The sequence below is a fragment of the Rhamphochromis sp. 'chilingali' genome (genome assembly GCF_963969265.1).
Source record: "Rhamphochromis sp. 'chilingali' genome assembly, chromosome: 8".
NCBI classification, from domain to species: domain Eukaryota; kingdom Metazoa; phylum Chordata; class Actinopteri; order Cichliformes; family Cichlidae; genus Rhamphochromis; species Rhamphochromis sp. 'chilingali'.
In genome coordinates, this window is record NC_137935.1 from 714,747 (window position 1) to 740,016 (window position 25,270).

The 25,270-nt window shown below is 45.4% G+C and overlaps 2 protein-coding genes across 3 annotated transcripts; both read left to right on the forward strand.

Annotated features, from left to right (window-relative positions):
• The first annotated feature begins 784 nt into the window (after positions 1-784).
• spcs2 (signal peptidase complex subunit 2) lies at positions 785-5,032 on the forward strand. The gene is made up of 5 exons (XM_080890197.1): positions 785-922; positions 1,896-1,979; positions 3,336-3,495; positions 3,780-3,915; positions 4,017-5,032. Exons 1-5 carry the CDS (start codon positions 875-877, stop codon positions 4,201-4,203), a joined length of 615 nt encoding a protein of 204 aa, XP_080746323.1. The 5' UTR covers positions 785-874; the 3' UTR covers positions 4,204-5,032.
• Positions 5,033-6,479: 1,447 nt separating this feature from the next.
• On the forward strand, positions 6,480-24,939 carry abcg1 (ATP-binding cassette, sub-family G (WHITE), member 1). 2 transcript variants are annotated; one of them, XM_080890160.1, is made up of 15 exons: positions 6,480-6,576; positions 14,671-14,917; positions 17,729-17,846; positions 18,097-18,229; positions 18,306-18,356; positions 18,431-18,576; positions 19,150-19,273; positions 19,771-19,885; positions 19,959-20,104; positions 20,235-20,336; positions 21,519-21,687; positions 22,363-22,463; positions 23,278-23,436; positions 23,525-23,643; positions 23,733-24,939. In XM_080890160.1, exons 1-15 carry the CDS (start codon positions 6,514-6,516, stop codon positions 23,959-23,961), a joined length of 2,022 nt encoding a protein of 673 aa, XP_080746286.1. In that variant the 5' UTR covers positions 6,480-6,513; the 3' UTR covers positions 23,962-24,939. The 2 variants fall into 2 exon arrangements, with proteins under 2 accessions (XP_080746286.1, XP_080746287.1); XM_080890161.1 differs by lacking the exon at positions 6,480-6,576 and adding an exon at positions 7,784-7,834.
• The last annotated feature ends 331 nt before the right edge of the window (positions 24,940-25,270 follow it).

A 25,270-nucleotide genomic window follows, 5' to 3' on the forward strand; every position in this document is an offset into this window, starting at 1 on the left:
GTGTGGTATCCTGCACTGGTTCCTGCTGGAAACAGCTACAACAGGTAGTGAGAGCAGTGGAGAGGATCGTGGGTACTTCTCTTCCCTCCCTCCAGGACATCTGCTGCATCCGCCTCATCCAGAAAGCTCTCTGCATCACAGAGACTCCACCCATCTGTCCAACAGCTTCTTCAGTTTGAAGAGCCTCGGGCCCAGAACCAGCAGACTGAGAGACAGCTTCATCCATCAGGCTGTCAGGATGCTGAACTCTCACACACACCAACTCCAGACCTGCATCCACCTCTGACCCCCCACACACTGCACACAAACTCTTGGATTGTGTTGGACTCTGTTGTGTGTGTATAACACTGTAATCTGTTTTAGTGTAACACTGAGGGCTGTGGGAGCACTGCAATTTAAAATTCCCAAGTATGTTCTGCACATGTGGTTTTTGACAAAAAATGACTTTGAGATTTTCAAAATGGAGGCCTTCAGTAAGTTATAAGAGATACGATAAGACTTCATTGATTCCACGGCGGGTTTTTGTTTTGCGTTGCCTCAGCTCAGGTACAGATACCAGAAGGATAAAGATACAGATAAAACACAAACAAATATAACCTCAGTAAGATAATACACTATATACAGCGGTAGCATACGCGCTTTAAGGTGTCAGATAAATAAAGGCCTCCTGCTGTTCGCTAAAAACTGAACCTCGTACGTTTTTATTCATTTCATTTTTGAGTCGTTTGTATTTTCCACATGAGCGCGCACGCCGCAGCTGCCTCGGCCACGCTTGCAGACGTGGTGACGACATGCGCGTCGAGCGCTATAATTTCGGTGGACAGCCAATCGGCTGCATCCAGGTCACAGAGCCGTGTTTGTAGCGGAAGAGAAGATGGCGGCTGCAGCTGCGGGGAACAGAAAGAGCGGGCTGCTGGAGAAAGTGAGTAAAAGCGTGAACGGATTCTCCTGAGCAGGATGAACCCCTGCGGGGAGGGTCTGTGTCCCGGAGCTGGGAGGTCTATGTCCCCGCTGCAGCTGCTGTGCGGCTCGGTGTGTGTCTGTGTGAGCCGCCGCTAAGGGGCTAAGCTAATGCTAACGAGCTAAAGTGGATACATTCAGAATGAAAACAAAATAAAAACAAAGTTGAGCATGAAGCTGAGAGCCGAGTTTAACCTCTGCGTGGGAAATAAACCGTTATTAGAGGTCAAAGTTCAGCGGTTTGTTCTATTTCCTGCTTCCAGCTGTTAAACAGCTGCACCAAACCGGAAACAGACAGTTTAACTAAACTCACCCGTCTGTTAAACAGGTGATGTAGGAGTGCAGGAGGCGTGCTTCAGAATGAAGCTTTAAGTTTCCACACATGAAACAGGTAAAACATCTGCAGCAGGTGGCGCTGCACGTGGGCACAATAACTTGTTCTTTTGCGGAGGGGGGGCGGTTAATTCCTGGAGCACGTTTCTGGGTCACTTCCTGCATTAAAGCAAACATGGCTTTTAAACTGCTGGTGTCAGACACAGTGGGGGGCGTAGAGCAGGAAGTCACCAGCTGACCTGCGATCAGGCGCCCTTCACTGTAAGAGCATGTATCTTGTTTCCGGTCTGATGGTCTGTGTTTAATGGCGCCCTGGTCTTTGTCTTCTTTCAGTTTTTGGACTGCGACGAGCCTCCAAAACCTCTCCGTTGTTCTCGTCCCCTCCAGATTTTTAACATGCAAATATTCTTTAAGCCCATTTTTTAGAAACTCATTTTAAGGCTCAGATTTCTTTAGCTTCCATCATACGATGACAGGAAGATGATGTCTCCGCCCTCAACATGAACTCTCCCTGAGAAGAGTTGCAGTCGCCGCCTCCGTGCTTATGTTAGCCTGATCTTCAGATGGAAACTGTCGATTAAACTGCTGTGTTTGTGTTTCAGTGGAGGATCGACGAGAAGCCGGTGAAGATTGATAAATGGGATGGAGCAGCGGTGAAGAACTCCTTGGATGACGCTGCGAAGAAGGTTTAATTGATTATTTTTATCCACATGTTAACAGCAAATATTCAAACATGAGCCGCATGTGTTACTTGTTCTTATTGAAACGTTCCAGCAGTTTACGTCCATGTTTCAGAGACATGAATGACTCTGGTTTAGAGCAAGATGTTTTAAGTAAAAGTAAAACCGGAAAGGTTCACTCAGATGAGAGGAGGGTGGAGAACTGCAGCTGTGTGAAGGTGGGAGGAGGGAACTCCTACGTTTGAAGCGACCTGAGCAGTGTTTCTTCAAGGAGCTAATTTCATTGGTCGGATTTTAGCTGATGACGTCAGATTCACACAGGGGGCGTGTCCAAATTCATGGGCTGCTTCCTCCTGAGGCCGCATTTGTAGACCGATTACGTCACAGCGACGCGCCGAAGGCTGTTCAAATTCGTAGACTCCTCCGAATGCAGCTGACAAATGCGTCCTCCTTTTCCCCGAATTTGAAGGATGGGTCGGGTGTGTCCTTCGTGGCCCACCATATCCCAGAATTCATAGCGCGGCCCAGCCAAACTCCAGTTTCCAACAATGGCGGCCGCTACTAAGTTTGAATATTACTCTTATTAATCTTTCTGGGTCACAAAATAAACTTTTAACATATTTTCAGAGAAAGCAGCTGTGAAAACTTCAAATATCTGCTCGGTTTATCAAGACGCCACATATTTGTAAAAGTGCTTCGACGTTTTCAGAGACGTCTGCTACCCACCAGCTCGACAGCGAGCCGGGAGCTCGAGGGTCACTGGAGCCGCCGAGAACGGCACAACTCCCGGAGGATCACTTTCAGATCACCGCGGACTTTTGCTACTCAGGTTAAACGTGATATATGAGTCACTTAGACAACCTAAAGATGTTATTGTTTGGCTTCTTTCAGCGTTTTATTTGTTCCTGAGTGAATCTGTGTGGCTGAGATTAAAGTTATTTTTCACACAGCTGAATAAACGTCAAACAGAAAACTGATTAAACAGAAGTGTGAGACGGTCGAGAGTTTACTCCAGTGTCCTGTTATATTTTAGACAGCAAGGAGCAGACGGCGAGTTCATTAAACTCCACCGAGACCGCGCTGACACAAAACTGAAGGCTCGACCGTCACATTTCACAGCCTCGCTCTTTGGTCTTCTCGGTCTTCGGAGGACGCAGTCTATGGACACAGCTACAGTCGAAACTTCGTCACTTGTTTAAGCTTTGAATGATGTTTGCAGCATAAAGCCAGCATGCGTGTGAGAGCTTCACTGTCGGCTGGGATTTTTCACTCATCGCGATGAGTCATGAACGCATGTGAAGGAAAGCTGCTGTTCACCTTGTTTGGCTAAACTTCATATCGATATGACCTATCTATGACCAGGTGCTGCTGGAGAAGTACGGTTACCTGGAGAACTTCCAGTTGGTCGACGGGCGCCTGCTGATCTGCACTGTGTCCTGTCTGTTTGCCATGCTGGCTCTGGTCTGGGACTATCTGCACCCCTTCCCCGAGTCCAGACCCGTCCTCGCCTGCTGCGTCATCTCATATCCTTCAGACGGACACATCTCACCTCTGCTTTTAAAAAATAAGATGATGAACTCACAGTGTGTCATATGTGAAACATGTGAGGGGAAAAATGTTGAAATAAGATTCAAAATTCAGAAACGACAGATGAAAGAGAAAAATGTAAAAATGTTTTTACATATTAAAAACACCGAAAGTCTCATGAATGTCACTGAAACACAAAAACAAATGTTTGTAGAAATGATTCCGTCTAATATGATGATGATGATGAGCGTGTTGGCTTTCCCTAACTCCTCTTCCTCACGTACTTCATCATGATGGGCATCCTCACGCTGTACACCTCCTACAAAGAGAAGAACATCTTCCTGGTGGCCATGCAGAAGGATCCAGCTGGGATGGATCCAGACCACATCTGGCAGCTCTCCTCCTCCCTCAAACGGTCAGTGAGTATGGGAATCAAACCAGCAACCCCCAGCAGTCTGCACATTTCCTCATCTGCGAAGGACTCAGAGTGGATCAGTTTGCGTCTCTGTTTTCCAGGTTTGACGACCAGTACACGCTCCGGGTGTCCTTCTCCGACGGGAAGTCCAAGAAGTCGAGAGAGGCGGACTTCACCAAGTCGGTGTCGGCGTTCTTCGACGAACACGGGACGCTGGTGATGGACCAGTTTGAGAAGAGCGTTTCTAAACTGCACGACACGCTCGCCGCCGACAAGAAGACCAAATAAAAGACGGGAAGCAAACGTGGTGTGAGTCTGCCTCCTCTGTTCCTCCTCAGAGTTCACTGGTTTCAGCGCCGGCTCCATCAGGAGCTGCCAGAGGAAACTTATTCATGCATTCATATTAAAAATCTGAAATCTGCAGTCTGTCTGTTTTTACCACCACACTCTGAACAACCCCGGAGGTCAGCACGCTCAGCCGCAAACCGGCGGCCGCTCCTTTATTAGACAGACTCGGCAGCAGGCGGAGTCACAGGTCCGTGTTGCCCACTCATGCTCCGAGAGTGGGAATGATCAGAAACCAGTGAACTTCAGGAGGGACAGAGACCAGAGTCAGAGGCTCAGCTCCACTCTGAAGGGTTTATTTTCCTGTCACAGCTAACTGTCACTCAGAGGTCAAAGGTCAGGTGTTCTGTCAGCAGGTTAGGAACATTTCAGCTATTTAAAAACAACCTGAGACTCAATGCGTCTTCACCGGGTCTCCAAGTATTAAAGGTTTAAGGACCGCTGTGTGACATGGCTGTGGTGGGCGGAGCCTTACGTAAGGGTCACGGAGGTGGGGAATAAGCAGCTAATGATGGCCAACGGTTTAAAAATAAAATGTGATTTTTTTCAGTGTTTAAAAAAGTAAAGTTTTCGTCATTTTTTTCTCTGTGATGTGAGAATCAGTTTGAACTGCAGCAGCAGGTGAACTAACCGGCGCGTCGGCTCACTGGCCGACGTGTTGGTGCCGTACAACAGGAAGTGGACATTGATCAGACCTTTATTTTGAAAGTTTTTTATTCTCAGATGCTTTCTGTGTTAAAAAAAACATTAAACTTGGATCTTGTTAGAGAAACATCTGGATGTGTGTCTCACTTTGAGTTCAGCTCTCAGCCCCCACAGGGTCACCTGCACAGGTGAACCTGGTCAGCAACCTCTGGGTGTGGCTTTGGTTTGTGTGGAGGTGTTTGTGGTGCAGCACCGCTGTCCGACCAGCAGGTGGAGAACTCAGGCTGACGTTCGCGTCCACAGGCAGCAGCCGGCGTGCAGCTCCAACACTGTTCACGCGGTTTCTCTTAAAGAGTCAGTGATTGGACACGTGGAGGGTCTGAGCACTTCCTGTCTGTGCCTCTGAGCACCGTCAGGCGCTGATGAGGTTCAGTTTTCCAGCAGCGACGTCTGAACTGACAGCAAAACGATGCTGATTTCAATTTAAAGAAGGTCCTGAGTTTGATTCGCCCGCCTGGCCGGTCCATTCACAAGTATGAATGGTTGTCTGTCTCTCTGTGTTAGCGACCTGTCCAGGGTGTGCCCCGCCTCCTGCACTGTGGTAGCTGGGATAGGCTCCACCCCCACCATGACCCTGTCAAGGATAAGAGGATGGATGGATGCAGTTACATTTAAACCTGACTCAGTCTGCAGCACAGAGATTGAAACTAAAGTCGCTCTTTGAACTGTAAAACATTTCAGCTCACGACGTGAAACAATGAAATCAAAGCTTTTAAAGATTTCCTGATAAAAACATGTCAAACTCCAATCCTCATATTTGGCTTCAGTCTGCAGAAACCAAACTGAACAAAGTTACGTCAAATAAAATCCTATGCAACATTCGTGCTGATGATGTAGAGACCGTCTGATACTCACACGTCTTCAAATGGCCTCTGAGACTCCACCCCAAAACCAAGATGGTGGCAGCTAAAATGCTCAGGGTCCAAGAGGCTGAAGCTGCTCAAACACAAAATTTATGTGAAACACAGGAGTTTTTAACCATAATGAGGTCAAACTGGTTCAAATGTAAACTGTTGGAGTCAGCCCGGCACACGGCTGCTGGGTTAGCATTAAGCTAAATAACACAGAAACAACAACAATCAGACAACCACGTGTAAGCACTTTGGCGACAGGAAGAAGCCCCCAGCAGACTCAGAGGGAGCTCTGCGGTGAGTGTTTGGGATCATCGGTCTAAAGACCTTCATCATAAATGAGCGTGTTTAAATTTGGTCTGTTTTCCCGTTAATCTGACATTATCCAGGTGGCAGTGTCCATCTGTTATTTACAGGCTGTGGGTAGAGCACCTGTGGAAATTTGTTTGTTTGTTTGTTTTTAGGTGACAAACACAAATAATAAAAAAAAACGCTGGCAGATTATTGTACATGTTTTTAAATTGTTCTCTTTAAGGCAGCACCACTGATGTTATTCACTGCTCACAGAGAGGGGTGTGGCCACCAGACAGGGGTGGGGTTAGTGGTGAGGGGGCAGGGCCATGAGTGCAGGCTGCTGCCTGTCAGTGAGGCACTGATCAGATGTGTGTGTGTGTCAGAGTGCTGCTGTCTCTCGGCCATGGCCTGTCTGATGGCTGCCTGGTCCGTCCACAACCCCACTGTCACCAACTCCATCATCATGGTGAGTATGAGGACTCCAGAGGTATGATGAGGGGTGACCCTCTGTGTCTCCTGCTGGTTTAAGGAAAGGAAACAGCTTTCTAAGCAACGAGATCTGTGTGGGAATCAGCCTGAATGTGACGGTCAGCTGTGTGAGGCTCAGCAAATCTCACATGTTTGGGTTTTAAAGAAGTTAACAGTCCTGCAGCTCCACTGCACCAAGGTCAGCTCCTCAGGGAGGAAGAGGAGAGTCCTGATGATATGAGCAGAGCTCTTCTCATGATGATAATATGATTTTAACTTGAATGATACTGCGGGGTTATCCTCATCGTTTCTGTGTTCACGCACTGAAGGGGCAGTTCTGTAGTGCCGGGGTGTTAGTGCCTCTGTTGGGATTGTTTCTCTAAGACAGTGACTGCCAAGACTGGAAACCTACTGCATGAAATGTTGGGCTATAGTGAAAATGGAGTCAGGGTGGACACACGGGGTGATTACAGGATTTTTTAAATGAGGGGAAAATATATGTACTAAGCTTTGAACATTGCTAAATAATGCTCAGACCTCCGGCTTAAATCGTAAATCTGCAGGGACAAAGACTGTATATAATAGATGGCAGTAAGCACACTGAAATCACTCATTCGTTTCAGGATTCACATTTTAGCGTTTAACCACCACAGCGTTGTTTTTTACCCAGACGTAAACGAGAGGGTGGCGTGCTAATGCTAGCCAGCTTGGTGAGACTGTATGGAGCATCACGCAGATACAGATGATGCTAATTCAGTAACATCAGCCTTCGTCGACTGTCTGTGAGTACAGTACCCTCACAGCAGCGATATTATTGGTCAGATAGTATCATTAAAAATGCTCCAGAAGGTTCAAGTGAAACTCGCAGCTACAGCCGCCTGTGTCACCATCCACCTGTCAGTCAAAAGGCCACGCCTCTGACAATGCAAACTTTAAGACTTCCTACAATTTAAACACCCTCGCAGCGTACCGTTGTTATGATGGCTGAGATTATCCACAGAGACCAAACATCATGACTCACTGCTGCCTCTGCTGGAGGAGGTGCAGTTATAATCGAGACCTCCTTGTGGCCCCTCCTAATGTCTGCCCGGGCTGTGGTGATGTCACAGCACTGTTTCGGGGTGTGACAATCAAATTCCACGCAGGGGCGGGGCTCCAGTAGCCACGCCCACGACTGGAAGTTTTGAAAGTTTAGTAGCTCTCACAGAGCGGACTCGTGCTGGGAGGATAGAAGCCTTTCTCCATTCTTAACACGTGTAAGTACATTTACTTAATACTTGAGTATAAATGTGTGGTACTTGTTCCTCCATTCAGTCTTTTACTAAGACTTTTACACAAACCATGGAGAACTTGTAAAAATCGGATGATGTTAAAATCGTACAGTTTATGGGCTGAAACGATGAGTCACAACAAAGGTTTCTCACTACTTTAAGAACTTTTACAAACCAAATGGAGGAACACATTCATCTGTTGCTGCAGGTGTCTCGATGCTCCAGCAGTACAATTGTCCGGAGGAATAAAATACAGTAATTTAAGTACAGTTTTCAGATTATACTTATGTTGCAGTCAATTTATGAGGTGATCCACAGGTACAGTACTTGTACTTCCTTTACTGCTGCACACACAGTTTCCTCGTAAACATCCTGAAATCTTCTGATTTCCTGAAAAGCTCTTTGTTTAGTCACATGTTTATATGTTTCTGAGCTCAGGATTATCTCTGCTCCTGTCTGTGTGGTCACAAATTATTAGTTATGTGTATGTATTCCTATTCTGCTCGAGTTTTACAAAAAGCATCACTTCCACATAGAAAAATATTCTCAACATGAGTCAGTGATGTAAAGCTGTTCATGCTGCAGTGATGAGTAATGACAGGAAAGTTATTTGGTAGTTTTTTTAAGCAGACAAATGGAGACGTCTGAAAAATGTTAGATGAGCCAAAAAAACAAAGATGGAAAAACTCCCAGGCAAGAAATCATTTTTGTTTTTAAATTGTTTTCTCAAATTTTGGCTGACAGGTGACATCAAACACCTGTGACCAATAATATGTCTGCTGTGAGGTTGCCGTAGTAACAAACTGAGCTCCAGGGTTAATGAGGGAAACTGTGGGATTTTGTTATTGATTAGCAGGTATCTGTGTCTGTAGACTGATAACTAGCTCTTAACTTAGTGCTCCTTCCTCTCATCCAAATATGGTCACTTCCTGAAAACAAGAACCAACATGGCGCGAGAGACATCTCAGGCACTGATGCTTCATCACGCGGAGTGGAGAAACCTCTGATACTGACCTTTATATTCAGTTTGTGAAGACCCGCAGATAATCCTCAATTGTAATTTAGATCTCAGTACTGAGAGTGAAGAAATCAATGATAAGGGTTACCATGGTGACCATGGCAATAGTTTTGCTGAATCACAGCAGCCGGGTGCTCAGTTTAAATCCTGCACTCAGCCTGTTCTTTAGCTCGGTGACTAAGCTCTGCCCGACAGTTACCTCCTGCTCGAAGGCAGATTAGTGCCTCGTTTGGGTCAGGTCAGTCACACATGGCCGTCCTACAGGAACAACACCGGACTAGCTGACGGCTAATAGTATTTAGTATTTAGTATTTATTTATTTATTGTCATTGTCAAGAACAATGAAATTGCGTTTTGGGGCTTCCATACAACCCAAAAAAAAGAAGAAAATAATAAATACCCCTTAAAACCCAAGTGTACATATTTAACCCAGTGTGACTCCAATGCAATAAGACAATCCTTAGCAATAATGTTCGTAGAAATTCAGACAAAGACCTGAGAAACATGACAAAATACAACAATGCAACCCATTCAATATTATTGTACTGTGAGATATGATATCAGATATGATAGTTATCTATTTAAGAAAGGGGGGGGGGGGGAGAGAATAAAGATATGATGCACCAATGCAGACCAGTTCATTGCTATTAAGAAGTTGGATATGGTTATTGTCCGTGAGAGGGGGGCAGAGAGTTCAGGAGCCTCACAGCCTGTGGATACAGGCTGTTGGCCAGTCTGGATGTTCTGGCCTGTATAGACCTGTACCTAATCTGACTACATCCACGTCTGCGTCCAGGCCTGCTGGAAAACATGTAGAGAATCAACAAACCCAGACAACAAACATTCGGCTCTGCAGGATGAGAGCTGACAATCACAACCAGCAGGCTCCTCAGTCAGCTTTTTAAGGAGGGATAGAGGTTCGAAACTCTATTATCGGCGCGCTCTCACTGTACTGCACAAGGAGTTAGAAAAACAGGTTTTCATTTATTTAACCCAAAAAGTTACATTTACAAAACAAAAATGTTGAGCTCATAAAAAAAACTAAACTCAGCCAAAGAAATGTGAAACGACTGCCCAAACAAACATAACTGACCCAAACAGGAAATGACACACAAAGGTATATATAATGGGCAGCACGGTGGCACGGTGGTTAGCACTGTTGCTGCACAGCAAGAAGGTCCTGAGTTCAATTCCACCATCAGGCCGGGGTCTTTCTGTGTGGAGTTTGCATGTTCTCCCCGTGTTTGCGTGGGTTCTCTCCGGGTACTCCGGCTTCCTCCCACCGTCCAAAGACATGCAGCTTGTGGGGATAGGTTAATTGGATAATCCAAATTGCCACTAGGTGTGAATGTGAGTGTGAATGGTTGTCTGTCCCTGTGTGTTGGCCCTGCGACAGACTGGCGACCTGTCCAGGGTGTACCCCGCCTCTCGCCCCATAACAGCTGGGATAGGCTCCAGCGCCCCCGCGACCCTCAAAAGGAGAAGCGGAAGTGGATGGATGGTATATATAATGGCTGATCAGACCACTATGACAAAACAGCGACAACTAAACACAATCACATACCACAAAAACGATGCAGTTCAGTTTGTTAATAAACTAAACAGCAAAGAAGGAAATCAAAAACATTAAACTCAGATATCTAGTTAACTACAAAAACATGTTTAACCTCCTAAGACCCGAACTCTTCCACGGCAGCATTTTTAATTTCTCTTTGATATCTGGGCTGATTGGGACCTAATGAATGTAAAAATTACCAGATTTTTTTTACCTGATTTTTATCCATCCATTAGCTTCCGCTTATCCTTTTCAGGGTCGCCGGGGGCGCTGGAGCCTATCCCAGCTGTCTTATTTTTCTAAGAAAAATGAGAGCCACATATGAGGATATTCATTTAAAATTTTGATAGAACAGTAGCAGTATAATGCCCTCATAAGTGGATATCAGGCCCTTGTAGAGCAAAATTGAGTATTTTAGTCTAACCCAAAATGTGATGTCCACATATGTGGACGCCAGGTCCTAGGAGGTTAACTAAAGAAAATACACATTCTGCCCCCTTCAACAGGAAGTGGTGGTGTGGTCCAGTCAGCCCATCTATGTATTTAAGTTTTTTAAACACTGGCCAATATCTTTTGTCTGGCAACAAAAGATGCCAGGGATGATGGCAGGTAAGAAACCAGTAAAAGAGACAAAGATTAGTCACAATCAAACCAAAAATCAGAAATGAATTGGTATTAATATATAAGTAAACTAAATGTACGCGCTTGCGAATAGAACAAATGTGTTCAAACCAGTCAATAAACTTATTGCAAACCAAAGTGTGTGTGAATGTGTTTAGATGAAGGAATGAATTAAAATATGTAAGAGTTGCCCACTTTTAGTGCGGCCGTGGTTTTGGCCATCACAAGAGGCTAAGCCTACGCTTGAAGCTACCGAGGTGTTCGTTGGCAGAGGTGACGCAATGCCACTATTATGAATGAAACTTGGTTCAATAACTCCAGCCATACTTATCTTGCCTGTTTAACACATTTATTGCTTTCCATCAGTTGCATTTGTTGTTCAGCAGACTCTTATCAGCGGCCACAAACCGTTTGCTCCTTCTGACCAACAACACCTGACTCTAATTACATGTGTCTACCATAAAAACATGCCATACTGTTAAAACACAAAAAGTGACCACATAAGGTAACAACAACAAACAATGGCTCCTAGAGCACTTTTTTGACCACCGACCCCTCAAAGGCTCATTGATCTCACCGCTGCACCTACAATCAGGTTACAGTCGCGAGCTAACCATTCATGCAGGAAACCCGCCTGCCCTGATGAGTGAATTCATTCAGCTTCTCTTCACACCAACACACGCTTCAATGGTTTAAACTGTAAACGCTATACACAGTCATATTTTTTTCATTCACCTTTGTGGCTCTCCAGCTGTCAGTGGTCTTCTCTGTCCTGTGCTGTTATCAGTTGCTTTACCATGAGTCTGAAAAAACAAAGATTCAGCGGAGTGAACATTGTTTAGTTCTAGTGTGACTGAGGCTGAGATTAGAGCAAGGACTACAGAAATATGTGAGTGCATCATCCAGGCGAGAGTCTGTGATACTGTGTGTACAGGACCAGCTTTACCAAAATCTGTAAGCTTTTACCAAGTCTCTGTGGTACAGCTTAGGTTCAGCTTTTATTTTAGCAAAACACTGAAAAAAACATGTACACGGATAATGGATGGATGATGGATGACATGGATGGATGATGATGGATGGATTGATGGATGGATGATGGATGACGTGGATGGATGATGATGTGGGTGGATGGATGGATGATGGATGACGTGGATGGATGATGGATGATGGATGGATGATGATGGATGATGGATTGATGGATGGATGATGGATGACGTGGATGGATGATGATGTGGATTGATGGATGGATGATGGATGATGTGGATGGATGATGATGTGGGTGGATGGATGGATGATGGATGACGTGGATGGATGATGGATGATGGATGGATGATGATGTCTTAAAAAAAAAAGCAATTCGAATCATCCACAATGCAGGTTATAGGGAACATACAAACTCACTATTTTTGCAGTCTGAAATATTGAAAATTGACGATATAGTGAAATTCCAAACAGCACAAATTCTATTCAAAGCAAAAAATAAAGAACTGCCAGGTAATATTCAGAGTATGTTTTTTTTGAAAGAAGGAAGTTATAATTTAAGGGGTTTTTGTAACTTCAAAACAATGAAGCTACGTACTACAAGAAAAGGCTTTTGTGTTTCTGTTCAAGGAGTGAAACTATGGAACAAACTGAATATGGAATTAAAGCAATGTCCAAACATAAAACTGTTCAAAAAGAGTTATAAAAATATGATCTTCTCGATCTATAAAGAAAAGGAAAATATTTAAATTAAGTGAATGTCTCTATTTAAAAACAAAAAATTCATGATGTGATATTATAGTATATAGTATATCAGAAATCTGTTCACTATTTTTATTACAAATTATATCAGTAAGGAAGCTGACTAAATATTCACTGATAATTTATGGCAAAGGGGTGGGATTAAATAAGTGTATACTTCTTCCCACTCCCTTTCAACATGTAAATTAATCAGAATGTTTTTTTGTATGTAATTTGTATAGTATATTTTTTTTCTCTCATTTCTTTTCTAAATGTAGTTGTATATTGTTCACATGTTGAAATAAATTACCAATCAATCAATCAATGATGTGGGTGGATGATAATGTTTGGATGGATGATGAAGGATGGATGGATGATGATTTTGGGTGGATGATGATGGTTGGATGGATGATGAAGGATGGATGATGGATGGATGGATGATGATTTTGGGTGGATGATGATGGTGGGATGGATGATGAAGGATGGATGGATGGATGATGATGTGGGAGGATGATTATGGTTGGATGGATGGATGATATGAATGGACGATGGATGGATGATGGATGGATGATGATGATGGGTGGATGATGATGTGGGTGGATGATGGATGGATCGATGATGATGTGGATGGATGGATGATGATGATGGGTGGATGATGATGTGGGTGGATGATGGATGGATCGATGATGATGATGGATGGATGATGATGATGGATGGATGATGATGTGGGTGGATGATGGATGGATCGATGATGATGTGGATGGATGGATGATGATGATGATGGATGGATGATGGATGGATGATGATGTGGGTGGATGATGGATGGATGGATGATGAAGGATGGATGATGGATGGATGGATGATGATTTTGGGTGGATGATGATGGTGGGATGGATGATGAAGGATGGATGGATGGATGATGATGTGGGAGGATGATTATGGTTGGATGGATGGATGATATGAATGGACGATGGATGGATGATGGATGGATGATGATGATGGATGGATGATGATGTGGGTGGATGATGGATGGATCGATGATGATGTGGATGGATGGATGATGATGATGATGGATGGATGATGGATGGATGATGATGTGGGTGGATGATGGATGGATGGATGATGAAGGATGGATGATGGATGGATGGATGATGATTTTGGGTGGATGATGATGGTGGGATGGATGATGAAGGATGGATGGATGGATGATGATGTGGGAGGATGATTATGGTTGGATGGATGGATGATATGAATGGACGATGGATGGATGATGGATGGATGATGATGATGGGTGGATGATGATGTGGGTGGATGATGGATGGATCGATGATGATGTGGATGGATGGATGATGATGATGATGGATGGATGATGGATGGATGATGATGTGGGTGGATGATGGATGGATGGATGGATGGATGGATGATGATGTGGATGGATGGATGATGATGATGATGATCTGGACAGATGATGGATGGATGATGATATCGGTGGATGGATGATGGATGATGTGGATGGATGATGATGTGGACGGATGACGGTGGATGATGATGGTTGGATGGATGATGGTGGATGGATGGATGGTGGATGGATGGTGGATGGATGGATGATGATGTGGATGATGATGATTATGATGATGATGGATGGATGATGATGGATGGATGGATGGATGATGGATGGATGATGATGTGGGTGGATGAAAGATGATGTGGACGGATGATGATGGATGGATGGATGGATGGATGATAATGTGGACGGATGACGGTGGATGATGATGGTTGGATGGATGGATTGATGGATGGATGGTGGATGGATGGTGGATGGATGGATTGATGGACCTTTTTGCTTACATTCTCAGATGGTCAGCTATGGTTGTCTTAAGCCGGATTCCTTTTATTCACCTTCAGAATACCAACGGGCCCCCTGACCTTATGTTGGATCCCCGGACAGTTTGTCTTTGTATGGATGAGGTGGTCAACAAGCGGCTGGCTGGCAGCCAGCAGACGCCACTGCTGCAGGGACACCTGAAGAAGGTGGACAACAACCTGATGGAGGCCCAGAGGTTCTCCTCATTACCTCGCAGACCCGCGGTCAACATTGAGTTCAAAGACGTCTCCTTCGTGGTCAGAGAGGGACCCTGGTGGAGGAAGAAAGGTAGAGTCATACACAAAACAAAGATGGCAGAGGTTCAGAAAATAAACACACTGTCACTGTAAATTCAATGCCAGCTAATGCCTGAAGGGTGGAAAATAATCCAGAGCACGATTCAGCCTTGTGTTGTAGCTGGTTTATTCATTACAGATCCTGAGTCACGCTCCTATAACAGCAAAAAGTATCAGGACAGCAGGAGGAGCTGGTCTGAATGCTTCTATTTTAAAAGGCTTCCACAGAGATGTGGATCAGGCCAACCTAAGACTGACTAAAGACAGTCACAGTGACCATTGACCTTTGAACACCAACATCAGAGCCGCCCTGAACCTCACAGAGATGCTGAGTCTGCAGAACGCAAGAGAAGATCTGACATAAACGCTTCTGACCGACTCATAAACCCACAAATTTAATCTCAGACGGCTTCACATTTTATAGCCCTGAACAGAAAAAGTATATTCACATATATATGTGTGTGTGTGCATAGATCTATCCATCTAGGGGCTTTATTTGTCCAGTTGGAGAGGTCAAAGGTGATGGCCGACCTCACAGGGTTCATGTCATTCTTTTGACTTTTTATTGTTAATGATGGGCTGTGCGTCAGCAGGCAGCCGTTGGGTGCTCTCGGTTTGGCTGCTGTGTGTTTGTGCGCTCGCTGGATTAGCGGCTGTAATCTGTTAATCTCAGCTGGGTCTTCTGCTGTAAATAGCTGCAGGTCAGATTGGAGGACGCGCCGTCGCTCGCTGCCTGAAAATAAAGACGCAAGAACAAGAAAACAAGCGATGATGTCACCGCTCGTGAACCCGCCCACATCTGAGCTCTGCTCAGGCTTGAGAATGGGTCGGATTGTTATTTTAGGGAATCCCTTCCCATGATGCACAGGGTGTTTCTTCTTCACTCACTATGTGTTAATATTCAATTTTCAATTCAATTCTATTCTATTTACACAGCTCCAAATCACAACAACCGTTGCCTAAATCCACTTTAACTTTAAATCCTACTGTAAGGTCGACCCTACAATAACACATACAGAGAAAAACCCAACAATCATATGACCAATGTGAGCAAGCACTTTGGCGACAGTGGGAAGGAAAAACTCCCTTTTAACAGGAAGAAACCTCCGACAGAACCAGGCTCAGGGAGGGGCGGGGCCATATGCTGTGATTGGTTGGGGCGAGAGAAGGAAGACAGGATGCCAGAGGTTTCTTCCTGTTAAAAGGGAGTTTTTCCTTCCCACTGTCACATAGTACTTGCTCATAGAGGGTCATTTGATTGTTGGGGTTTTCTGTTTTCCTTCTATCATTGTACGGTCTTTACCTCATCTTACCTCTGATTGGTCCTGAGCAAGAAAATGAACATAGTGCTTGTGTAAAGCTGTGCCGGGAACCTCTAGCTGAAACTAGATCTGTTAGAGACTCTGATAGCCTCAGGTTACAGACCATTATTATGGAGCTCAGCCAAACTCTTTGTTCATATTAGAAAAGATGAGTTTCACTGAGAACATTTCACACCTGCTCAGGTGCACAAAAACAGCGTGCAGGTGTGAGTTTGAAAACATTTACAGGTTTTCTATTGTAATTTTCACACAAAACCTTTGATTGGTTCTTTGATGCTTTTCAGGCCAACAGAATCTGTTAACATGCGATCACATGTTATTAAAAGGCCAGAAAGATAGATCCATGAAGCAGAGTAGCAGATGAAGACGTGAGGGTTGATGTAATGGGGCATGTACGAGGCGCTAACAGGCTAGAATAGTTGTAATAGCTGTCTTTCTGCTCTCGGTCGTGGCCGCCGAGTACCACCCGTTCTCCATCATGGACTTCAGGGAGAAGTCCATGTGTTCTCTGGTTTGAAGGATGTTCAGCTTCAGGTTATTTTCTGAGCACCAGCAGGACAAGTTCTCTACCTCCACCCTGTACGCCGTCTCATCTCCATCAGAGATGAGCCCAACCACAGCAGTGTCATCAGCATACATGACGATGATGTTGGCTGGTGGGTTGGTGTACAGTCATGGGTGTACTGAGTTGAGGACGTTCATCTGGGTGTACAGTGTGCGGAGGGTACTGTTGGTCAGATTAAATCTAATAATCTCATTAAAGCGCGTTTAGCCTCTGTGTGTAACGTGTAACACACTCCTCAGTTTTAATAACGACAACCTCAGAAACCTGGTCTCTGAGACAGGATTTCAGGTGTCAGCACATTCTTCATGGTTTCTCAGCCCGGCACACACGTTCTTACATGTGTGCTTCACTGTGTTTCAGTCATGAGTGACTGTTTGCTTTGAGACTGTGAAACTTGTGGATAAGTCTGATGCTGAGCTCACTGTGAGGACAAAACACTAACAGCAGATTACTGAAGATGTTTTCATGATTGCTGCAGGGTTTTTGGACTCACGCTGATGTAAATGTTCTGGTTGGTCACACTATGATCAGGGTAGCTGCTCGGAGTAAGTGAGGGACAGCTGAAGGGTTGGGAGGGTCTCTGATGGACCTGTAGATGTCTGAAGCACATCTGCAGGTCCAGGAGAAACGTGGTCTGTTTCGGGACGATGCACGAGCCTCACCGAGTTCTGTAACTGACCTGAGTCCAGACCGTCAGCATTGAAACATCAGCAGTGAGCCTTTAGGATGAGCGGGAGTGTTTGTTTTTCGCACAGAAGCCGAGCGGAGCGGCTAAAGTGTGAGAGCAGCTGCTGGTCTGCATGAATGAGAGAAAAACTCCAAACTGATGGGAAACCTGAGCCGAGAGTTCGAGCACAAAGAGCGGCTCTGTGAGCGGCTGGGAAACCTGCACATTGATTGTTTCTGTTCGCCTCAGGTTACAAAACTCTGCTCAAAGCCATCTCTGGGAAATTCACCAGTGGGGACCTGGTGGCTATCATGGGGCCCTCAGGAGCCGGAAAGTCCACGCTCATGAATATCCTGGCCGGGTACAGGTGGGTGCATCCATCAGGGCGGAGATGATGACTGAGTGTGAGGTTGAGGTCATAGCGCTCTCAGCTGCAGATGTTTTAAAAATGTTTTCAGATTATGTTACATCTCAGTCTGAGAGCTTTACCGCATCCTCACATCGGCCTGCTGTACCTCTGTGTGTGTCAGTAAATGCTAGTGAAGAATCTGATTACTGATTGCAGGTCAGTGGATCTGTCCAGAGCGCGCTCAGTGCACGTCTGTCTTTGCGTACAGGGAGACGGGGATGAAGGGCGAGATCTTGATCAACGGGCAGCCCAGAGACCTGCGCTCTTTCCGGAAGGTTTCCTGTTACATCATGCAGGACGACATGCTGCTGCCTCACCTCAGTGTCCAGGAGGCCATGATGGTAGGTGCTGCTGAGCCTCAGCGTTCAGCCTACTGCAGACCGCAGTAATCGCAGACCCTGCTCTCTGTTTCTGCAGGTGTCGGCCAGCCTGAAGCTGCAGGAGAAGGAGGAGGCGCGCAGAGACATGGTGAGCCGATCGCTCCTTGCCTCCCTGATCTCAGACTCTACCCTCAGGCTGAACTCGGATCTCTGCTCCTTCAGGTCCGGGACATCCTGATGGCTCTGGGTCTGCTGGAATGTGCTCAAACCAGGACGTCTCACCTGTCGGGGGGGCAGAGGAAGCGGCTGGCCATCGCTCTGGAGCTTGTCAACAATCCGCCGGTCATGTTCTTCGATGAACCCACGAGGTAAGAAATCAGGTTGACCTCCAGGTCCTCTCCGTGGTTCATCCCAAGCTGGCAGAAGGTCACAGAAGGTCGGATATCAGTCCTGACCACGGTGCTCTGTCCTCAGCCAATGAAAAGCAGCTGAACCATTCCACTCAGTCAGCTCAGTCTTCCTAACCAACTTTAAATCTTTGCACTAAAGCAATTTTTGAATCGCGCAGGCTGAACGCTTTTAGAGCCTTTCAGACTGTGCAGACTCATTTTAAACGTTATGCCTGACACATAGGATCATGCAGGGAGATCTGTGGTTCGACTCCTGGTCCCGCCACTCACCTGTGTGAAATGGTTTCGCTGCCTCAGAGATCAGTCGTGCCAAAGCACAGCTGTTTTATTTTTACTTGACTTATTTCAGACGTTTGATCAGAACAAGCTGTACTTCAAATTCTACATGTGAGTGATGTTTGGTCATGTTTCTGCTTCATGCTGAGCTTCTATGAAGGTGTGTGTGTGTGTGTGTGTGTGTGTGTGTGTGTGTGTGTGTGTGTGTGTGTGTGTGTGTGTGTGTGTGTGTGTGTGTGTGTGTGTGTGTGTCAGTGGCCTGGACAGCTCGTCATGTTTCCAAGTGGTGTCTCTGCTCAAAGCTCTGGCTCGAGGAGGACGGACGGTTATCTGCACCATCCACCAGCCGAGCGCAAAACTGTTCGAGCTCTTCGACAAGGTGACCCTCCTCCACGTTACACTGACTCACTGCACCATCTAGTGGTGTAAACCGGTATCACATGAACGTGTGGCTGGACAATGCACAGAAGTGTTAGCAGCGGTTCTTTTTCTGAAGATCTGAAACAGTTTGAAACATTTATAGAAGCAGCTCTAATGTCAGAAGCAATAAATAAATGATTACATTTCCTTCAGTGGGTTAGAGGGTCATCTGCTAATCAGAGTGTGAGGGGGGCAAAGAGCTTTTAAAGGGGATAAAATCAAGTTTGTGTAGAGGAGTAAATGTGGTGTAAAGAAGCTTCGAGTGAGCACTTGTAACAGTTTGTATGATGGGGTGAAATCCGTTTCCTCCTGCTCAGGTTTTAAGGATGAGAGAAGAACAGGAAGTGCTCTACAAAGGTGTTTGGAGCTGAAAACCTTGGTGTGGGTCCACAGAATGATAAGAAACATGATTCAGTGCGGGTTTCACTTGTGTCTGTCTCTCTGTGCGTGTTTCAGCTGTACGTGCTGAGTCAGGGTCAGTGTATCTACAGGGGACAGGTGTCCAGTCTGGTCCCGTACCTGAGAGACCTCGGGCTGAACTGCCCCACGTACCACAACCCCGCTGACTTCGGTAAGGCTCGCCCGGCGAGCTGTTCCCACTCGGCCGTCGCGGCGTCAGACTCACTGATGGGTTCTGTGCGCAGTGATGGAGGTGGCGTCCGGAGAGTACGGGGACCAGATGATCAGGCTGGTGATGGCAGCTCAGGAGAGGAAGTGTGAGAAAGACCACCAGCCCGAGCTCAACGGAGACAGCACCCTCCACCCCTTCCTGTGGCAGCGCACCGAGGAGGTAAAAAAACAGCACGCCCTCTGCTGTGATTGGTTGATGAGAGGGAGGTTTTCGCTTTACCTCCTTTGAATGTTTCATGACGAATGAGTCCTTTGAAAATCAACATGTACCTGTGATGATCTCCCGTCAGGAGAGCTCATCGTCTGAAGGCTGTCACAGCTTCTCTGCTAGCTGCATGACGCAGTTCTCCATCCTGTTCAGGAGGACCTTTCTCAGCATCCTCAGAGACTCGGTGACAAACACCTCCGTACACGTCACCTCAGATTCACACAGATGACACCATTTTCCATCACTCTGACATAACAATTATCATTACCATTTATACTGGTGTGATAAAGTGTTTGCCTCCTTCCCAATTTTCTATTTTTTGTATTTTTGTTATGTTTTAGATCAAACAAATTTAAATGTTAGACAAAGATAACACAAGTAAACACAAAATGCAGTTACTAAATGAAGGTGTTTATTTTTAGGGGAAAAATATCCAAACCAAGTGATGGCCCCCTAAACTTAAAAACTGGTTTGGGCCACCCTCAGCAGCAACAACTTCAGTTCAATTCAGTTTTATTTATACAGCTCCAAATCACAACAACAGTTGCCTAAATCCGCTTTATACTGTAAGGTCGACCCTACAATAATACACGCAGAGAAAAACCCAACAATCATATGACCCCCTATGAGCAGCACTTTGGCGACAGTGGGAAGGAAAAACTCCCTTTTTCCAGACTGAGAGATCTCAACTACTTTGTTTCCTCATTTGTTCCTGAACATCATTGGATTACTCTCAAAGAGTGACCTTTGACCTTTAGATGCATGTGAACAACTGAGTGTTGTCCTGTCAAGGTGGCTGTTTGGTGTCTCCAGTGGGGCAATCGTGGCTCAAGAGTGGGTGTTCGTCTTGTAATCGGTCGTTGTGTCCTTGGGCAAGACACTTCACCTACCACCTACTGGTGTTGGCCAGAAGGGCCGATGGCGCGAAATGGCAGCCTCGCTTCTGTCAGTCTGCCCAGGGCAGCTGTGGCTACAACCGTAGCTGCCTCCATCCTGATACAGGGCGCTGGGCGTAAAAATCTGTGACTCTTCACCAGCTGCTCATAGAATTTAAGAAGCTTCTCAGATGAAATGTCTTCAAGAAACTTAAAGAAGTCCAGATGCTTTTCTTTCTAAGATCCTTAGACGGGTTTACAAATAATTTCTTGCCAATTTTCTTCCTAATTTCCTAAAACTCTGGTCTGAGTCTGGTCATATATAATGACATCATTTTACTGATTACTTTTCAATCACAAAAACATTGTTTTCACTGTAACTTAAACACGTGGTGACGGTTTCCAGCACAGATTTGTGAAATAAAACATTGTCAGTGTGGTAATATTACTGTGCAGTATTGCAGTTTGAAGTAAGGCATTGTCATTGGCAGGTGCTGACTCACCTGAGGATCTCGTCTCACATTGGGATCGGCGTTCTTATTGGTCTGTTGTATCTGGGTATCGGGAACGAAGCCAAGAAGGTTCTGAGTAACTCGGGGTTCCTCTTCTTCTCCATGCTGTTCCTCATGTTCGCCGCTCTGATGCCCACGGTGCTCACCTGTGAGTCCGCCTCAAGCTGCTGTGTCACTTTACCTGCACACAGGTGACGTTTGAGTAAGATCAGGGTGTCATCTGCGTAACAAATACATCACAGAGTCGAGCTGGAGAGCAGCTGTTCTCTGTCCTTCATCGGCTTGTGTAACACGAGGTCTGCTGTTACAAAGGTGGACAGAACAACAGACCTCCATTTATCCTACCTGCAATACAACCTGTTTTAGCCCCTCCCCCTTAAAGACAACTTTGTTCTGATTGGCTTCCTCTTGTAAACAGAGGTTCTGAAGTGTTAGCCTCTCTGACATCACAGAGGTTCAAGCATAGAGCTGAGTGTTCAGAGGTGAGCTCAGCAACAGGTGCGTCACTTTTACCTGAACAGCACCAAAGGTGCCGGCTCTGACTCAGGAACTCTCTGTCTCATACACAATAAAAGCTTTATTGATGTTCTCAGGGCCAAACCCATCCAGGCTGCAGTGGGAAAATCCTTAAACTGACACCCACAATTGCCAGGATTAATGACGGTAAAATTGTGTCTTTAAATTTGAGCTTTTCTGGGATTTTATGAGCGAGCAGTCGCTCTGGGAGCTGCTGTCAGAGAACATCAGACTAAGTCTCTGTAATAAGGACGAGTTTTATTCGTCGCAACCTTTGAAAACCTGCTGCCATGTTTTTGTGCTTCAGTTCCTCTGGAGATGGGCGTCTTTCTGAGAGAACACCTCAACTACTGGTACAGCCTGAAAGCGTACTACCTGGCCAAAACCATGGCTGATGTCCCCTTCCAGGTAACAAAGACACAGCTTTATCGATCTCTAAGCTGCACTTAGAGTGGCAGCTCCTGGTTCCAGCTCCTGAATCTCTTTCTTTAATGACACATTTGAAGATGAAAGATGATGAAAGATCTTGTTTTATTGTCATTTTTCTGACGGCACAGTTTATCATTTTGTTAGAAACTTTGGGGGCTCACCCTTGATGGATAGTCAGTTAATACAGTAACTTCACCCCGGCCATATTTCTGGTAACTGCTAATGATATTGATAATGTCATTAGAAATGTTCTAAAAAAAACAGCAATGGTCCAGTTCAGGGATGCCTCACCTCAGGCTAGCAGACAGCGAACACCCACAGCTGTCTGTATCACTATCCACTGGTCAGTCTAAGAGGCCACACCCCTAATAATGAAAGCCTTAAACCTTATTAGATTTAAGTAGGGGTGGGTTTAAAAAATAGTTTTTGATTTTAATAATCCCATATCGACTCACGAAATCCTGAATTTGATGTATTTTGCCAGAAATGTCAGAATCTCAGCTACAGCCTCACAAAACCATTTCAACAATAACCAAACATTGAAAACAGCTTGAACAGATTCTGCAAAAGGATGTAAGCCCGACAGCACGCACACGGACATGCTGTACATATCCAAGATAATTGATCAGAATTATAATATTTCTGAGTCAAAATCCAACCTTGTGAATCAGAATTGAATCGTTGTAGAAATCAGTGGCAATACGCACACCTAGATTTAAGAGCTTCAGCTTAACGTTGCACACGGAGACCTGGCAGTATCAACCCGCTGACCTGCAGTGTCGCTGTTGTACAGGTAGTGTTCCCGGTGGTGTACTGCAGTATCGTGTACTGGATGACGGCTCAGCCTCCGGACGCTGGCCGGTTCTTCCTCTTCCTGTCTCTGGGGATTCTGACATCTCTGGTGGCTCAGAGTCTGGGTCTGCTTATCGGAGCCGCCTCCACCTCTCTGCAGGTCCGCTCGCTGTTTCCTCCATCACCTCTTGTCCGCTCACAGGTGTGCTCCTGTGCTGACATCACTCGTGTGTGTTTGCTTCCTGTAGGTGGCCACGTTTGTGGGTCCGGTCACGGCGATCCCGGTTCTGCTGTTCTCCGGGTTCTTCGTCAGCTTCGATACCATCCCCTGGTACCTGCAGTGGATGTCCTACATCTCTTACGTCAGGTGGGGGCGCTGTTAGCTGGCGGGCCTGCGGCTGTATCCACACAGCAGGGGGCGCTGCTGCACTCTCTGAACGTGTTTGTGTGTTTCAGGTACGGGTTTGAAGGCGTCATCCTGTCCATCTACAGCCTGGGTCGTGATGATCTTCACTGCGGTGAAGGTGAGGCGTGTCACTTCCAGAAGTCTGAGGCAATCCTCAAGGAGCTGGACATGCTGGACGCCAAACTCTACCTGGACTTCATTGTCCTCACCATCTTCTTTTTGTCTCTGAGACTCATTGCTTATTTTGTCCTCCGGTACAAAATCAGCTCTGAGAGGTAGAGCGAGGCCGGGAGGAAGAGGAGGAGTCGCAGAGCAAGAGCCCGGAGGCCGAAGAGCAGCTGTCCAGTTTGTCTCCACTTTGACTCGCTCTTAAACAACACATGAAGAAGAGATGGCATGTGAGGACACCGCAGGCCTACAGGGGGAGATCTCATGGTCTCATGGAGGTCCTGTGGGACCAGGAGCTGGTCTTCTGGATCCTGGAGGTTTCACCATGCCACATCCTGACTGATTTCTACTTTTTAGAATAAAAGCCTCTGCAGTTGCAGGATGATGACATCTCTGCCTCTTTAGTTTATTGCTGAGGTCAAAGGTGAGAGCAGCACAGAGGCCCTGATTTCCTGAGTTCTGTCCTTCATGTTTAAGCATCCTGCCTCTGCAGATCCACTGAAGGCAGTGATGCAGGAATGTTTCAGATTTTGCAAATCCTGGAAAACTGTTGGATGAAGTTTTCGGCAGTGCATTTAAAAGTGTTTTTAATCTTCCATCCACCCGACCGACATTCACACACAAAGACACATGATTTCAAACAAAAATCTTCTAGATCCTGGAAGCTTTTCTTTTGAGGCTAAAACAAAACTCAGTGGGCTGCTGGTGAAAACTAACTGGGGATAAAAATGATGAAAAATCAAACTTTTGAGCGGAAAGTGTTTGGGAGTAAATCCACATGATTCAGATATAAAAGTTTTACAATAAATATGAATAAAAATCATTGGCTGGAACCTGTTTAAGCACAAATATTACATCTGTTTACTTTGATAAAATTCACATTAAATAAATTTTAGAAAACTTTCCTGTGAAAAAACAGAAAAACTGATATTTCAATAAAACAATAAAACAATAAAACAATAATTACCCACACCGTGTTCTGAAAGGTAGGATGAACAAAACAATGAAAATATCAAAAGTATTTGTCATGTTGAGATGCTGTTTATTCCTGATCATTTCACTGGCTGTGACAGAACTAATTAAACTGAATTATGGGAACATTACACTGTCTGTTTTTAATATTCAGGTTAACTGTGTATGTACCTGCGACAGCAGGCAAACAGCTTTGTCTGAAAAACTCAGCAGATGTTTTTCCTCACATAAAGCAACTGAGCAGCTCGCTTAGCTGCACTGTGTCTCTGCAACCAGCAGGTGGAGCTGTTTACTGGGAAATGACGTTCATCCTACTGGACGTCTGCTCTAATCACTGTGTCACATCTGATTTCACAGCAGAAATTTAAAACACAAAAGTGGAAATGTTCATCTTTGAAACGTGGTTAAATAAAAATCAGATTTAAACTCAGAGAGTGAGAAAAGGAAA

What these genes read in the sequence shown, in the direction of transcription:
- spcs2 (XM_080890197.1), top strand. Translation starts at nt 875, where the DNA reads ATGGCGGCTGCAGCTGCGGGGAACAGAAAGAGCGGGCTGCTGGAGAAA. An exon ending in TGGATGACGCTGCGAAGAAG is followed by an intron (nt 1,980 to 3,335) that starts GTTTAATTGATT and finishes ATCTATGACCAG; the next exon opens with GTGCTGCTGGAGAAGTACGG. An exon ending in CTCTCCTCCTCCCTCAAACG is followed by an intron (nt 3,916 to 4,016) that starts GTCAGTGAGTAT and finishes TCTGTTTTCCAG; the next exon opens with GTTTGACGACCAGTACACGC.
- abcg1 (XM_080890160.1), top strand. Translation starts at nt 6,514, where the DNA reads ATGGCCTGTCTGATGGCTGCCTGGTCCGTCCACAACCCCACTGTCACC. An exon ending in TGTTCGAGCTCTTCGACAAG is followed by an intron (nt 19,274 to 19,770) that starts GTGACCCTCCTC and finishes TGCGTGTTTCAG; the next exon opens with CTGTACGTGCTGAGTCAGGG. An exon ending in CCGCCTCCACCTCTCTGCAG is followed by an intron (nt 23,437 to 23,524) that starts GTCCGCTCGCTG and finishes TGCTTCCTGTAG; the next exon opens with GTGGCCACGTTTGTGGGTCC.